Raw genomic sequence first — 16,053 nt, 5'->3', positions numbered from 1 at the left:
GCCATCTCTTTTGGCTCCCAAACGGCTCTGAGAGGGTCTTCTCGAAAACGGGACAAATAAATACTGAGAGAAGAAACCGCATCAGCCGAAAGTGAGGCAGCTTGCATTTCTGAATGCAAATCTCTCATAAAAGCAAAGTATGGTCAGCATTTATGTGTGCTGCTGGTTATAACACGGCAATAAAGAAGAGAGAAAAGAGGGACCAGTTTAATGTTTTAACTGGGATGCTGCAGTTTTGCACGTTGTTACTTATTTTTCTTTGATATGGTGCAATATTCTATTATGTTGTTCAGATTGTATTTGTTTTGAAATGCTCACTGAAAAGATCCGGAACGCCCATCACGCCCATCTGGGGTTACAATACCTTTATTTCCTCATCACGTGATCTGGAATCGCAGCAGAAAAACAGACATTGCTCGAGACAGAAAACTCCACATAACTCCAAAGACATGACGATCACAGACGTCCCCCGTTGTACGATGGAAGTTATAGAAGTTGAGGAATTCTTGCGGAACCCTCCGCCCGGTTTCACCGTAGAGGCTGGCTGCCGATTCGTGAAAAGCGATCCTGAAAACTGCTGCGTGTTCATCGATGACTTCGAGTTATCCAGAGGAGGAAAAGTAGTCTTCCAACACTCGCAGGGAAAGTAAGGAATATGTTCATTTTAAAAGTTTGATACATTAGTCAGCCTTGAAAATATAATTAATTCAGCTGAGCATCAACTTCTTAACTAGCAATCGAAAATGTATCCAACAATTTATTTTCTTTCAGGAAAATCACAGTGCGCAATTTGGGAGATTACACTCGCTTCAGGAAGAACCTAACCTCAAAAAAGATATATATACTGGTGTCTGCATGTGAAAGTAAACCTTCATCGACAGATAAGAAAGCTCCCAAAAACATAAGAGGTACAACTTTTCACTGTTCTATCTACAATGGACCTGTAGGCTGCAGCAGACACGGCGTACTCTGCGCTGTCGTCCATGGTTTTCCTAAATGACTTTTCATAACGTTACTCTTTACTGCATCAAATACCAGATTGCATATGTACAAGAGTAAATGTTAGCCTGATACAGTATGTGTGTTGGTGGATATCAGCAGTACATAGTTCTTAACCATGGAGTGAAACAACAACGTTATTTATGTATTTTTAACCTGGGCTGGCCCTTCCATATGGAGGTTATAATGAGTCACTCCCTGCTTCCCAAATTGTACCGTATTCCCTATATAGTACACTACTGTTGGCCAGGGCTATGGTCAATATATTGTACTACAAAGGGAATATGGTGCTACTTGGGACGTAACTGTGTTTTTTGACCAGTTGCAGGCGGTGCAGAGTGACCTTTTTAAGTGTGACTCACAGCCTAACTTAACACAGTGGCCTTCACAGGACTGACTGACTCTTTCTGATGCTCTTTCTCTCTGACTCTCTCTCTCTCTCTCTCTCTCTCTCTCCTTTTCTCCCTCCCTCCCCAGTGCTCCAGCAGTATGTGGTGTCCATTGATGGTCGTAACCCTCTGATCAAGTGGGAGATTGAGAGAGGCCTGGACAGGACTATCTCCTCTGTGGCTGGGGAGAGCTACAGGGTCGACGTGAGTTTGTCATTTGTTTTGTTATAAAAATTACATTTAAAGAATAATTCTTAGATAACAAGCTTATTTTCTTTACGCAGCCACCTTTCAAGATGTTGACATTGAAAATGTCATATTCATATTTATTATAATTTTTTTATGTAAAGTTGAAATACATTTTTCCCTCTGCTTTTTTGGTTTTCAGATTGACCTGTGTGATGCGTTGCGTGGCTGGGCAGGGGAGAGTTTCTGTCTCCTAGGCAACAGAGAGAAGGTCACGCCCGTGTGGAAGGATACCTGCTTCACCCTGAAATATTACTCGGATGCCCTCTTCGACTTCCCACACTGGCTCGGCTTCAGCAAACGCCATTTCAAGGTCAAATACAATAAATGAATAAGGACTATTTATTTATTAATGTATCTGGAACTTTCCTCTTAGCTTATTGATGTATATTCTCTACTGCGGACAGTTTACTGCTGAATAATCTGTGTTTCTCTGAATCTTACTTGTGGCCATCAAACGGTGCGTCACAATTATATCTCTGTCCTCCTGAAGTGTGCACTTGTTCACAACTTCCCACCAATCTAAAAGCATTGAGATATGGTGGACACTCCCACTCCTCCACAATATTTCTTATACCGGTCATTTTCTTTCAAATCAGTGAGGGGAATGGATCCACTCTGGGAGGAAGGAGGTGATTGGGCCATAGCTAGGGTGTCCACTCTGGGAGGAAGGAGGTGATTGGGCCATAGCTAGGGTGTCCACTCTGGGAGGGAGGAAGGAGATGATTGGGCCATAGGTAGGGTGCTCAATCTAGGAAGAAGTAAAACCAACACATGTTTATTTACTTTGTGATTTCTTCCCTGTAGATCTCCTACCATGGAAGATGAGACCTTAGCAAGAATCCATAATTACTATTTGATGGGCAAGAAGACTGGACATAGGCCAAATATGATCTATTATATTGACAAGGTAGCCGAGTGACCACTAACAATGGAAATGCATGTCCTCAATGCTTGAATGCAACTGAGGTCAGGTGGGACCATACTAGCCAAATGAGAGGGCAACAGGCACAACCAAGTCATTTTTTGCAAAGCTGTCCGAATGCCACCTTCATCCATTTGAAACAGTCTAAAATGTACAAACTTCAAATCAAATTAGCCCCATGTAATTCTACACTCTGATAGACCTCCATACAAGAAGGGTCTTATCTCACACGGACATATTTAGGGCGGTAAAATCCTCTCGCTTCGCCTCTTCCAAGGCCAATGTTTCAGTGGACAGCGACATCTTTCAGTTGAAGTGAGAAGCTGGGATACCTGCTGCCTGCTATGCAGGATTCCACCACTGGGGGGAGCTGTTTATCAGTAGACTGGATCATCTCGTTTAGTGTAAGACATGGATGGTCAGTGCTGCTGCTTTGGGTTGAGAATTTAACCCTCGGCTGCATTGTTATGTCACTGGGAAGATGGAGTAAGCCAGTCGGCAAGAAACTATTGAAAGAATAGCCCAAAATACTTTACAATAAGTTGTTTTATCAAGTTCATATATACAGGGCCTTCAGGAAGCATTTCAATCCTTTTGACTTTTTCTACATTTTGTTGTGTTACAGCCTGAATTTAAAATGGATTCAATTGAGTTTTTGTTACTGACCTACACACACTACCCCATAATGACAAAGTGGAAGGATGTTTTTAGATAATAAAAAAAAAATCCGATTTTTTTTTTTTTTTAATGAAGTATTCAACCTCTTATGGCAAGTCTAAAGTTCAGAAGTAAACAATTCACATAATAAGTTTACATGGACTCACTGTGTACAATGATAGTGTTTAACATGACTTTTGAATGACTACCTCATCTCTGTACCCAACACACAATTCTCTGTAATGTCCCTCAGTTGAGCAGTGAATTTTCAAAATAATAATGTAGAAAACTCTTAGACGTACCCAGAAAGACAGCTGTAATCGCTGCCAAAGTTGCTTCTACAAAGTATTGACTCGGGAGTATTTCTGTATTTACTTTTCAATACATTTGGAAAACATTTGTAAAAACAGGTTTTCACTTCATCATTATGGGGTATTGTGTGTAGCTGGGTGAGAGGGAAAAAAAATCAAATTAATCCATTTTGAATTCAGGCTGTAACACAAAATGTGTTGAGTTGAGAGGTATGAATACTTTCTGAAGGCTATTTACGTTGTTAGAAAACATTTTAAAATTGTGTATGGCGACATTTCTAGAACATCAGGCGACATGATTTCTAGAACATAGCAACATGATTTCTAGAACATAGCAACATGATTTCTAGAACATAGCGACATGATTTCTAGAACATAGCGACATGATTTCTAGAACATGGGGCGACATGATTTCTAGGACATTTGAATGTAGATGTTGCATGCTCTTCAGATGAAGGGTCACCTTGGACTGACTTTAGAAACTGTTAAATGTCATTTAGAGGGATAGCTGTGGCATATCAACTTATTTTATACATCTTCAATAGAATTCAATACTATGTAGCTGTTGTGTTTTTATTTCCCAGACAATAAAGAATATAAAACATGAAATGATTGAGCACAGAAGTGGATAATTGCACCACATTGAATCACCCATCACATCACCATACTTGCTCCCCTTGCACTGTGCAAATACACACAGACACAAAACAGACTTTAGTCACTTTCAGTAGTACCTCAACCTAGACACAAAACAGACTTTATAGTCACTTTCAGTTGTACCTCAACACAGACACAAAACAGACTTTATAGTCACTTTCAGTAGTACCTCAACACAGACACAAAACAGACTTTATAGTCACTTTCAGTAGTACCTCAACATAGACACAAAACAGACTTTATAGTCACTTTCAGTAGTACCTCAACACAGACACAAAACAGACTTTATAGTCACTTTCCGTAGTACCTCAACATAGACACAAAACAGACTTTATAGTCACTTTCAGTAGTACCTCAACATAGACACAAAACAGACTTTATAGTCACTTTCAGTAGTACCTCAACACAGACACAAAACAGACTTTATAGTCACTGCCGTAGTTCAGGGAATGAGGAGTAGAGCAGAGGCTGCGTTGGTGATCGTTTCCATGGTGTCTTTATAGTCGTTGCCGAGGTAACGCACCAGCAGGAAGTTGAAGATACCCACAATGCACATCAGGATGAGGAAGGCCAGGACGCGTTTCCCAAACAGGAACCCTGGAGTGCTGTCAGACAGAAACACAGTTAATTAGTCACACACACATACAAAACAGCAGTCAATCAGTTACAAATACATACTTTACACACACACACTCTCACCTCTGAGATGTCTGACCCATGTACCCGACAAAGTACTTCTGCCTGGCCACCAGGTAGATGATCCCTGCGAAGGCAGCAGGAGCTGAACACACCAAGATCACAGACAGTGTTAGCTAGATGAAAAGAGAGACTGGGGAATGTTACAGTATCTGTTGGATGATTTACCTTGGTTAAGGCAGAGCCCAGCACACCACATCACTGCTAGGAAGGTCGGGTAGGAATCCATACAGTTACGACTGTGGAGACAGACAAGAGAAACACATGATGAAAACCCCAGTTAGGCCTAGATTCAATCAGATCAAGGGTTAACCGGCGCTAGGAGACACATGCATAGCAGTGTGTTTTGGCGATGTCGGAGGTGTCACTACAGTCCCTGGTTCAAATCCAGGCTCTATCACTATCCGGCCATGATTGGGAGTCCCATAGAGCGGCGCACAATTTGCCGAGCGTTGGCCGGGGTAGGTCATCATTGTAAATAAGAATTTGTTCTTAACTGAGTTGCCAAGTTATTTAAAGGTCAAAAAGTAATAATCCACACTTGCCCTACTGGTGTTAGAAGTTCAGAGCGAGAAAGTGTAGGCCATTCAGAAATAATTACGCTCCAACTGAAAAATCATTCAATTAAATAATGATTTCTAGCATCTTAATGGAGGTGTAGATTACAGTTTACAACGGGATTTATGTTGATGAGACTCAGCCAATGGCAATGCCCGCTTTAGGTATAATTTACATTTTAGTCCTTTAGCAGAGGCTCTTAACCAGATAATAGTTATATTTAAGACAGGAGTCAACCCAACATTCTGACATGTTATTAACAAATAAATACATGATTACACCCCTCACGTCCCCCAGGCAACCCCACCCCCAAATGTGTGTGCGTGCCCGTGCGGTGTGTGTGCGTGCCCGTGCGGTGTGTGTGCGATGCGTGTAAATGCTGGTGTTGCAAATACCCCGATCTACCCAACCGAGTCCACACGGAAGCCACTTGTGGCTTCGACAGCTCTACCTAAATTCCACCGCTATGTGGATGTTGGCTAAAGCAGATCTGATTGAAATAGAGCCCTTGGGTTTAGACAGTTTGATGCTGAAATTACAGTGAATACAAACACACACTGAGACTCGACTCGTATGAAGTGTTAGGCTTCTAATCCATACAGTGGAAACTCCACATTTACAGCGCGATTGACATGTAAAGGCAATGTTCTTGCTTTAGCGGAGACTGCGCTCACGGTAAAAGCTACATATGTCGGCTCAATCGGAAATGGCTATTGAAGTTCTATAGCGGAAGCTGTAACGCTTCAATAATGAATAGAGCCCTGAGTCACGAGAGCCATCGCAAATATTCTGTCTTCAGTAAAATACTCTGTAGTATGCAGTCAGCAAAGTAACAATGATGAAATGGGTTGACAACATCCTCAGCCCTGCTCTCTCACTAGGAAGGAGGAGTGATTGGAGGGAGGGGTGTTGCAATAAAAACACCACCTCTTCCTGAAAATACAAAAATATAGTTCCTGTGTGACAGCGCAGCTACACAGCAACTTCCTGAACTTTGTTCTTTATTGCGAAATGTTTCACTTTGTGTGTGTGTGTGTGTGTGTGTTTCTTCACACACGTGATGTCAGCCTAACCACCTTAACTTAGTCCTCTCTACAGAGAAGTTGTATTAGTCATATGTACGAGATATGCATGATAGACATCGTCCAATGAAATGCTTACAGGCAGGTTATTTCTGGACAATGCAACAAGGTGAGGAGCAGAGAAAGGGTGTGGGTCCACTGCTTCCTTTTTTAATACAGGAAGTACATCATCGCAACAACGATGGCCTCCAATGAAACAACAGTCCTGATCCTCTGTTCCTTCATGTCTTTATCTATGTTATTCCTTTTTTTGACCAGAATATTTGAAGGAAAGGAGACAAGGAGAGGAAGCCACTTCATACTATTGAGATGCACCCTGTGGGCCGATTTCCTGGTCTGAGATTAAGCCAAGTCCTGGAGTACAAAACACGTACAATGGGGCTGTTTCCATTGAGTGTGCCTTTTAGTCCAGGATTAGGTTTAACATCTGTACAGGAACCCATTAGAGTCTAACCTCCCCTAAAGACCCAGGGCAGTTCCACACAGTAAGCAGTCTAACCTCCCCTAAAGACCCCAGGGCAGATCCACACAGTAAGCAGAGTCTAACCTCCCCTAAAGACCCAGGGCAGTTCCACACAGTAAGCAGTCTAACCTCCCCTAAAGACCCAGGGCAGATCCACACAGTAAGCAGAGTCTAACCTCCCCTAAAGACCCCAGGGCAGATCCACACAGTAAGCAGAGTCTAACCTCCCCTAAAGACCCCAGGGCTGATCCACACAGTAAGCAGAGTCTAACCTCCCCTAAAGACCCCAGGGCAGATCCACACAGTAAGCAGAGTCTAACCTCCCCTAAAGACCCAGGGCAGTTCCACACAGTAAGCAGAGTCTAACCTCCCCTAAAGACCCAGGGCAGTTCCACACAGTAAGCAGAGTCTAACCTCCCCTAAAGACCCAGGGCAGTTCCACACAGTAAGCAGAGTCTAACCTCCCCTAAAGACCCCAGGGCAGATCCACACAGTAAGCAGAGTCTAACCTCCCCTAAAGACCCAGGGCAGATCCACACAGTAAGCAGTCTAACCTCCCCTAAAGACCCCAGGGCAGTTCCACACAGTAAGCAGAGTCTAACCTCCCCTAAAGACCCCAGGGCAGTTCCACACAGTAAGGAGTCTAACCTCCCCTAAAGACCCAGGGCAGTTCCACACAGTAAGCAGAGTCTAACCTCCCCTAAAGACCCCAGGGCAGTTCCACACAGTAAGCAGAGTCTAACCTCCCCTAAAGACCCAGGGCAGTTCCACACAGTAAGCAGAGTCTAACCTCCCCTAAAAACCCCAGGGCAGTTCCACACAGTAAGCAGAGTCTAACCTCCCCTAAAGACCCCAGGGCAGATCCACACAGTAAGCAGAGTCTAACCTCCCCTAAAGACCCAGGGCAGTTCCACACAGTAAGCAGAGTCTAACCTCCCCTAAAGACCCAGGGCAGTTCCACACAGTAAGCAGAGTCTAACCTCCCCTAAAGACCCAGGGCAGTTCCACACAGTAAGCAGAGTCTAACCTCCCCTAAAGACCCCAGGGCAGATCCACACAGTAAGCAGAGTCTAACCTCCCCTAAAGACCCAGGGCAGATCCACACAGTAAGCAGTCTAACCTCCCCTAAAGACCCCAGGGCAGTTCCACACAGTAAGCAGAGTCTAACCTCCCCTAAAGACCCCAGGGCAGTTCCACACAGTAAGGAGTCTAACCTCCCCTAAAGACCCAGGGCAGTTCCACACAGTAAGCAGAGTCTAACCTCCCCTAAAGACCCCAGGGCAGTTCCACACAGTAAGCAGAGTCTAACCTCCCCTAAAGACCCAGGGCAGTTCCACACAGTAAGCAGAGTCTAACCTCCCCTAAAAACCCCAGGGCAGTTCCACACAGTAAGCAGAGTCTAACCTCCCCTAAAGACCCAGAGCAGTTCCACACAGTAAGCAGAGTCTAACCTCCCCTAAAAACCCCAGGGCAGTTCCACACAGTAAGCAGAGTCTAACCTCCCCTAAAGACCCAGGGCAGTTCCACACAGTAAGCAGAGTCTAACCTCCCCTAAAGACCCAGGGCAGTTCCACACAGTAAGCAGAGTCTAACCTCCCCTAAAGACCCAGGGCAGTTCCACACAGTAAGCAGAGTCTAACCTCTCCTAAAGACCCCAGGGCAGTTCCACACAGTAAGCAGAGTCTAACCTCCCCTAAAGACCCAGGGCAGTTCCACACAGTAAGCAGAGTCTAACCTCCCCTAAAGACCCCAGGGCAGTTCCACACAGTAAGCAGAGTCTAACCTCCCCTAAAGACCCCAGGGCAGTTCCACACAGTAAGCAGAGTCTAACCTCCCCTAAAAACCCCAGGGCAGTTCCACACAGTAAGCAGAGTCTAACATCCCCTAAAGACCCAGGGCAGTTCCACACAGTAAGCAGAGTCTAACCTCTCCTAAAGACCCCAGGGCAGTTCCACACAGTAAGCAGAGTCTAACCTCCCCTAAAGACCCAGGGCAGTTCCACACAGTAAGCAGAGTCTAACCTCCCCTAAAGACCCAGGGCAGTTCCACACAGTAAGCAGAGTCTAACCTCCCCTAAAGACCCAGGGCAGTTCCACACAGTAAGCAGAGTCTAACCTCCCCTAAAGACCCAGGGCAGTTCCACACAGTAAGCAGAGTCTAACCTCCCCTAAAGACCCAGGGCAGTTCCACACAGTAAGCAGAGTCTAACCTCCCCTAAAGACCCCAGGGCAGTTCCACACAGTAAGCAGAGTCTAACCTCCCCTAAAGACCCAGGGCAGTTCCACACAGTAAGCAGAGTCTACACCCTATTCTCTACACCCTATTCCCTATATATTACACTACTGTATGGGCCCTGGTCAACAGTTACGCACTATAAATAGAAAATAGGGTGCTATAACCTGGTCTGGTTGGACTTTGAGGAAACTCCATGTGATGGTTAGTAATGTTAAGAGAGATGGAAATCACATGTAAAAGGTGACCAGATGGAAGAGAGAGAGGAGACATGGGATATGCAAAACCCTTCTCCCATTGGCAACACAACTAATGTGTAAAGAAACACACGCAGTCTTGTGTGGGTTACAGCATGGCTATTATTAGGTTATGGCTTGATACACGGGGATAGTAGCATTTATGTAAATGAAATAAGCAGTAAAGAAATGATAACCAGCTGGATCAACAGTTAAACACAGTTGAAATGGTACGTCCTTGTTTGGGTTATGTGTAACGGTTTTCCTCCTCTTCTGAGGAGGAGTAGGAAGGATCAGACCAATATGCAGCGTGGTGAGTGTTCGTCATTTTAATCAGTAGCACTGAACCCTAAAAATACAAAGTAACAAAAAGAACAACCGAAACAGTTCCGTCTGGTAAACTACTTACAAAGACAGAAAACAACTACCCACAAATCATAGTGGGAAAACAGGCTGCCTAAGTATGGTTCTCAATCAGAGACAACGATAAACAGCTGCCTCTGATTGGGTACCATACCAGGCCAAACACAGAAATACACAAATATAGGACAACACATAGAATACCCACCCCAACTCACGCCCTGACCAAACTAAAATAGAGACATAAAAAAGGAACTAAGGTCAGGACGTGACATTATGGGCTTAGTTCACATTCTGAATACACAGGGAAAGAATGTAATTGTACATAGTGTGTGTGTGTGTGTGTGTATTTTATATTTATTTATTTTATTTAATCTTTATTTAACCAGGTAGGCCAGTTGAGAACAAGTTCTCATTTACAACTGCGACCTGGCCAAGATAAAGCAAAGCAGTGCGACAAAAACAACAACACAGAGTTACACATAAACAAACATACAGTCAAATAACACGCAAGAAAATACAAATATATGTACAGTGTGTGCAAATGTAGAAGAGTAGGGAGGTAAATATTAAATAGGCACCAGAGGCAAAAATAATTACAATTTAGCATTAATACTGGAGTGATAGATGATAATGTGCAAGTAGAGATACTGGGGTGCAAAAGAGCAAGAGGATAAGTAACAATATGGGGATGAGGTAGTTGGCTGGGCTATTTACAGATTGGCTGTGTGCAGGTACAGTGATATCGGTAAGCTGCTCAGACAGCTGATGCTTAAAGTTAGAGAGGGAGATATAAGACTCCAGCTTCAGAGATTTTTGCAAGGAGAGGCGGCCAAAGGGAGTGTTGGCTTTAGGGGTGACCAGTGAAATATACCTGCTGGAGCGCGTGCTACGGGTGGGTGTTGCTATGGTGACCAGTGAGCTGAGATAAGGCGAGGCTTTACCTAGCAAAGACTTATAGATGACCTGGAGCCGGTGGGTTTGGCGACGAATATGTAGTGGGGGCCAGCCAACGAGAGCATGCAGGTCGCAGTGGTGGGTAGTATATGAGGCTTTGGTGAAAAAACGGATGGCACTGTGATAGAATACATCCAGTTTGCTGAGTAGAGTGTTGGGGGCTATTTTGTAAATGACATCGCCGAAGTCAAGGATCAGTAGGATAGTCAGTTTTACGAGGGTATGTTTGGCGGCATGAGGGAACTAGGCTTTGTTGCGAAATAGGAAGTCGATTCTAGATTTAATTTTGGATTGGAGATGCTTAATGTGAGTCTGGAAGGAGAGTTTACAGTCTAACCAGACACCTAGGTATTTGTAGTTGTCCACACATTCTCGGTCAGAACCGTCCAGAGCAGTGATGCTAGTGGGGCAGGCAGCAAACGGTTGAAGAGCATGCACTTAGTTTTACTAGCATTTAAAAGCAATATTTTTATTCCAGGATTAGGTTTAATGTGTGTCTGGGAAAAATGGTGTGTGTGTGTGTGGGTGTGCGTGTGTGTGTGAAAGTTACTTACTTGGCGCAGGACACTCTCTCAAAAGCAGTTTTGTTGTTGTGCTCTTTACCCTCCCTCTCTACCTTTGTTGCAAAGAAAGCTGGAAATAACACGACAGATAAAACAAAAACAGTTCAGAAATGACTTGGTTATCAAGTGATATACAGTCATTTAAAAGTAAGGCATAGTATTCAATTCAAAGCATCAACCGAGAGGTTAAATGATAAATACATTTTACAGTATGAAAAAAAAAGAACACCACTACTAATGTCTGTAATGTCTACTTTACAATGTGAGTAAATCCTCCACAGGTCACCATTTATAAAGACATTATTTATCTCAATGGGATTTCCTGGTTCAAACAAAAAATATATTACATTTATAGTCTCTTACCTGAGATAGGGCCGGTTTCCCAAACGCAGATTAAGCCTAGTCCTGGACTAAAAAAATCGGCATTGAAAGTGGTTTTTATACCAGGATTAGGTTTAATGTGTGTCTGGGGAAAAGACCCAGAAAAAAGTAACTTCGCCACAGTTGTCTTTTTGGCCTCCTTTCTATACATATATTATTCATGTAAATGGAACATCCTAGTTTAAATCAAATAAAACATTTAGTCAAACATAAAAAATAAAAAAAATCATAATAATAATAATAACCTAAATAATTGATATGAAGTGTATTAATTAACTTACCATTCTGTAGGACGCTAATGAGAGTGACGATGACCAAGAGAAAGATGTGTTCCACCACTATGGACAACATGACGACTCAGAACGGAGGGACAGATAGAACAGAGGGAGGACAGGCTTATTGAATATAAGGATAGAGGAGGAGAGACAACAGTTATAACTCTCTCTGTGTCTGTCTCTCTCTCACACACGCACACATTCTCACTCTCTCTCTCTCTCTCTCTCCCTCTCTCTCTTGCACTTCCTGTTAGACTGTCCGTTTTTTTCCTCCGTTTTTATGCAAACTATTTCTCAGACATGATTTCCTTAGTGATGTGTGTATTGGTAACGGAGCTCCCTCACCTTTCCGTCAACTTCATTGTTGTTGTCATTGCGTAGTTCATTCAAAACCCCATTGATGACAAACAAATTCATACTCCCATATGGTCTAGCGGTTAGGATTCCTGGTTTTCACCCAGGCGGCCCGGGTTCGACTCCCGGTATGGGAACGAGTATTTTTCTTACTAGTCTTCTCACCAATAAATCGTTTTATAGGCAATTAAATGTACTTACATATTTTTACAATTATGCTTTTAATGCATGCTTGACGTTCCAATTGGCGAGGAGTATTCTGCGTTAGTAACCGTAAGATAGTCGAGAGAACATCCAATACATCAGCCTAGCTAGTACTGACTGTTACACATGTATAATTTATGTCAATAAATTAAACAAAACATTGATTCCTCCAACTGATAAAATACCTTATTTGATAATAATTTACATAATGTAGCTAGATAGAACCAGAGATGGTAGAGAAAGCGAGACAAAACACTCCGTAATTCTTTCTGGTCTACTTATTTCCCCCGCCCCGCGGAGCAGGTGCCCCAAGGCGAGATATGTCACTGGCTAATTTTTTATGGTCGGGGCGGATGGGGCGAGCGGGAGGGGACAATAAGTAGACCAGAGCCAGCTATCAATTCAATTTAAGGGCTTTATTGGTATGGGAAACATATGTTAACATTGCCAAAGCAAGTGAAGTAGATAATAAACAATACAAATTTACAGTAAACATTACACATACAGAAGTTCCAAAAGAATAAAGACATTTCAAATGTCATATTATGTATATGTACAGTGTTATAACGATGTGCAAATAGGTAAAGTACAAAAGGGAAAATATATAAACATAAATATGGGTTGTATTTACAATGGTGTTTGTTCTTCACTGGTTGCCCTTTTCTTGTGGCAACAGGTCACAAATCTTGCTGCTATGATGGCACACTGTGGAATTTCACCCAGTAGATATGGGAGTTTATCAACATTGTGTTTATTTTTGAATTCTTTGTGGGTCTGTGTAATCTGAAGGAAATATGTCTCTAATATGGTCATATATTTGGCAGGTTAGGAAGTGCAGCTCAGTTTCCACCTCATTTTGTGGGCAGTATGCACTCTTGAGAGCCAGGTCTGCCCAAGGCAGCCTTTCCCAATAGTATGGCTATGCTCACTGAGTCTGTACATAGTCAAAGCTTTCCTTAATATTGGGTCAGTCACAGTGGTCAGGTATTCTGCCACTGTGTACTCTGTTTAGGGCAAAATAGCATTCTAGTTTGCTCTGTTTTTTTGTAAATTATTTTCAATGTGTCAAGTAATTATCTTTTTGTTTTCTCATGATTTGGTTGTGTCTAATTGTGTTGCTGTTCTGTGGGGTCTGTTTGTGTTTGTGAACAGAGCCTCAGGACCAGCTTGCTTATGGGACTCTTCTCCAGGTTCATCTCTCTGTGATGGCTTTGATATGGAAGGTTTGGGAATCGCTGCCTCTTAGATGGTTGTAGAATTTAACAGATCTTTTCTGGATGTTGATCATTAGCGGGCATCAGCCTAATTCTGCTCTGCATGCATTATTTGGTGTTTTACGTTGTACACAGAGGATATTTTTGCAGAATTCTGCATGCAGTCTCAATTTGGTGTTTATCCCATTTTGTGAATTCTTGGTTGGTATGGTATAGTTTTTGTGTGTGCTCTAGGGCAACGGTGTCTAGATTGAATTTGTATTTGTGGTCCTGGCGACTGGACATTTTTTGGAACACCATTATTTTTTGTCTTACTGAGATTTACTGTCAGGGCCCAGAAGATCTAGGTGCTGCGGTAGGCCCTCCTTGGTTGGTAACAGAAGCACCAGATCATCAGCAAACAGTAGACATTTGACTTCATATTCTAGTAGGGTGAGGCCGGGTGCTGCAGACTATTCTAGTGCCTTCGCCAATTCGTTAATATGTATGTTGAAGAGGGTGGGGGCTTAAAGCTGCATTTCTCTCTTTTGCATGAGTATGCCAGATATTATGGAGGACCCGTGAGCTCACACGAAAGAGGTAACGCCCACTTACACATACAGGAACCTTGAAAAGTAATAAAAATCTGGATAAACTCTTATTTATCATCTTTGGTAGAATATTGAAAAACTGAAGTTGGGTAACTGGACATGGTCTTTAGGGAGCGCATTAGCACTATCGAAGAGCCTGCTATGGTGAAGTAAAGTATGCTATATGTAGCGTCACTACTAGTGAAATTGTATTACCAGTAAACAGGCGGTGGTGAAACTACTTCCCAAACGATGTATATTCAATACAATTTATCACCGTGTAATCAGACCACAACTACAAAGCTACATCACCACATTTTCATATCCCTTCCCTTCGTTTTTAGTTTAGTAAAGTCTGTATACTTTCCTGCAGGTTGCTGATGATTCTTAGCCTGGGTATCACTACCTGTCTATTGTGCCATCATGCCACAGGATTTGGCATGATAGCACATACCTATCTGGGAACAGGCTAGTTCATTTCTCACAACTCTCCCCAAGAACAATTTCTTCTAGATTCTAGAAATTGTCAATATGGAGCATTTTGCCTCCTGATTGATTTGCTACAAGGAGTCACAGTATTTCCCACTACCTACCATTCACAAATAAATAAGGAGATGGTTTGTGGGGGGGGGTAAGACCGACAAGCGTTCTGTCCAAGAGGTACAGCTACATCACACGGACTCACGCAAATACAAAAAACTATTATTAGATTCTGGCTCAGACAAATACCCCCCAAAACATGTGTATCCATGTAAAGAATATTTTATTAGAATTACATACAGTATCTGATTCAGTACAACATTTTAGAACTCTGTCACAGTTTTGTATTACAAAAAATACATTCAAAAGATAAGAGTTCGAACCACCCTTTAAAACACAAACATATTTTTATCCTAGATGTCAGGCTTTTTATCCTAGTTTTCAAGTAATTCAGACAAACTCAAATAAGAAAAAGCCAACAAAAACAGCATATGTTGTCTTCAGCAGTTTTTTTTCCACAAAGCAGGATCAAATAATTGGGTCTATTAACGTTCCAGAATACTCTGAAACAACCTCCATTTTGAATCTCCCTTAAAGCCTCAGAACCTGTAAGTACAATGGTTCCATCACAAATGGTACCTTATTCCCTTTAAAAAAAAAAAGTACACTACTTTTGATCAGATCCCTATAGACCCTAGTCAAAAGCAGGACACTATGTAGGGAATAGGGTGCCATTGAGGACAAAACCTCAGTGAGTATTAACATTACTCCATGTTCAACTTCAACATTCTTGGTAAAACCACAAAAAAATACATGAGCGATATCCGAGTGCTTACCAGAGTTACAGGGATAGTTCACCCAAATGACAAAATGATGCATTGGTTTCCTTACCCTGTAAGCAGGTCTATGGATGACAGCAATCCGTGCTTTGGTTAAGTTTCCCTGGCATTGTTTCCATATGCTAACGTTTTAGTATTTGTATCAGAAATCCCATCCAAGGGACCGATATTAGCATTTTTCATGCATCCTGTCCTAACCATCTAAAATGATCTAAAATTCATTGTGAATCTAACCAAAGTCACTTAAATATGATTTGAACAGGATGTGTAGAAAATAATACATCGGTCCCATGACTTGAATGGGATTTGTGCCACAAACGCTAAAACGTGGAAACCGTGGAAACAGTGGCAGGGAAACTAAACCAAAGCATGGATCGCCATCGTACCTTGTCCATTGACTGCTTCC

At 42.5% G+C, this 16,053-nt stretch overlaps 2 protein-coding genes and 1 non-coding gene across 3 annotated transcripts; 2 read left to right on the top strand and 1 right to left on the bottom strand.

The window, feature by feature from the left end:
- Positions 1-374: 374 nt before the first annotated feature.
- LOC139398317 (mesenteric estrogen-dependent adipogenesis protein-like) lies at positions 375-3,344 on the top strand. Its single transcript, XM_071144381.1, has 5 exons — positions 375-646; positions 772-908; positions 1,477-1,592; positions 1,777-1,947; positions 2,442-3,344. Exons 1-5 carry the CDS (start codon positions 450-452, stop codon positions 2,460-2,462), a joined length of 642 nt encoding a protein of 213 aa, XP_071000482.1. The 5' UTR covers positions 375-449; the 3' UTR covers positions 2,463-3,344.
- LOC139398318 (arachidonate 5-lipoxygenase-activating protein-like) lies at positions 3,089-12,135 on the bottom strand. The gene is made up of 5 exons (XM_071144382.1): positions 11,994-12,135; positions 11,323-11,401; positions 5,049-5,119; positions 4,884-4,965; positions 3,089-4,789 (listed from the first exon to the last, which is right to left on the bottom strand). Exons 1-5 carry the CDS (start codon positions 12,061-12,063, stop codon positions 4,627-4,629), a joined length of 465 nt encoding a protein of 154 aa, XP_071000483.1. The 5' UTR covers positions 12,064-12,135; the 3' UTR covers positions 3,089-4,626.
- A 271-nt stretch (positions 12,136-12,406) lies between these two features.
- Positions 12,407-12,478, top strand: trnae-uuc (transfer RNA glutamic acid (anticodon UUC)). The gene has a single exon. It is a non-coding gene; the product is annotated as a tRNA-Glu (tRNA).
- The last annotated feature ends 3,575 nt before the right edge of the window (positions 12,479-16,053 follow it).

This window comes from Oncorhynchus clarkii, unplaced genomic scaffold (genome assembly GCF_045791955.1).
Source record: "Oncorhynchus clarkii lewisi isolate Uvic-CL-2024 unplaced genomic scaffold, UVic_Ocla_1.0 unplaced_contig_8551_pilon_pilon, whole genome shotgun sequence".
Taxonomy (NCBI): Eukaryota; Metazoa; Chordata; class Actinopteri; order Salmoniformes; family Salmonidae; genus Oncorhynchus; species Oncorhynchus clarkii.
The sequence above is the reverse complement of the archived record's forward strand: the minus strand, read 5'-3'. Positions and strand labels throughout refer to the sequence as shown.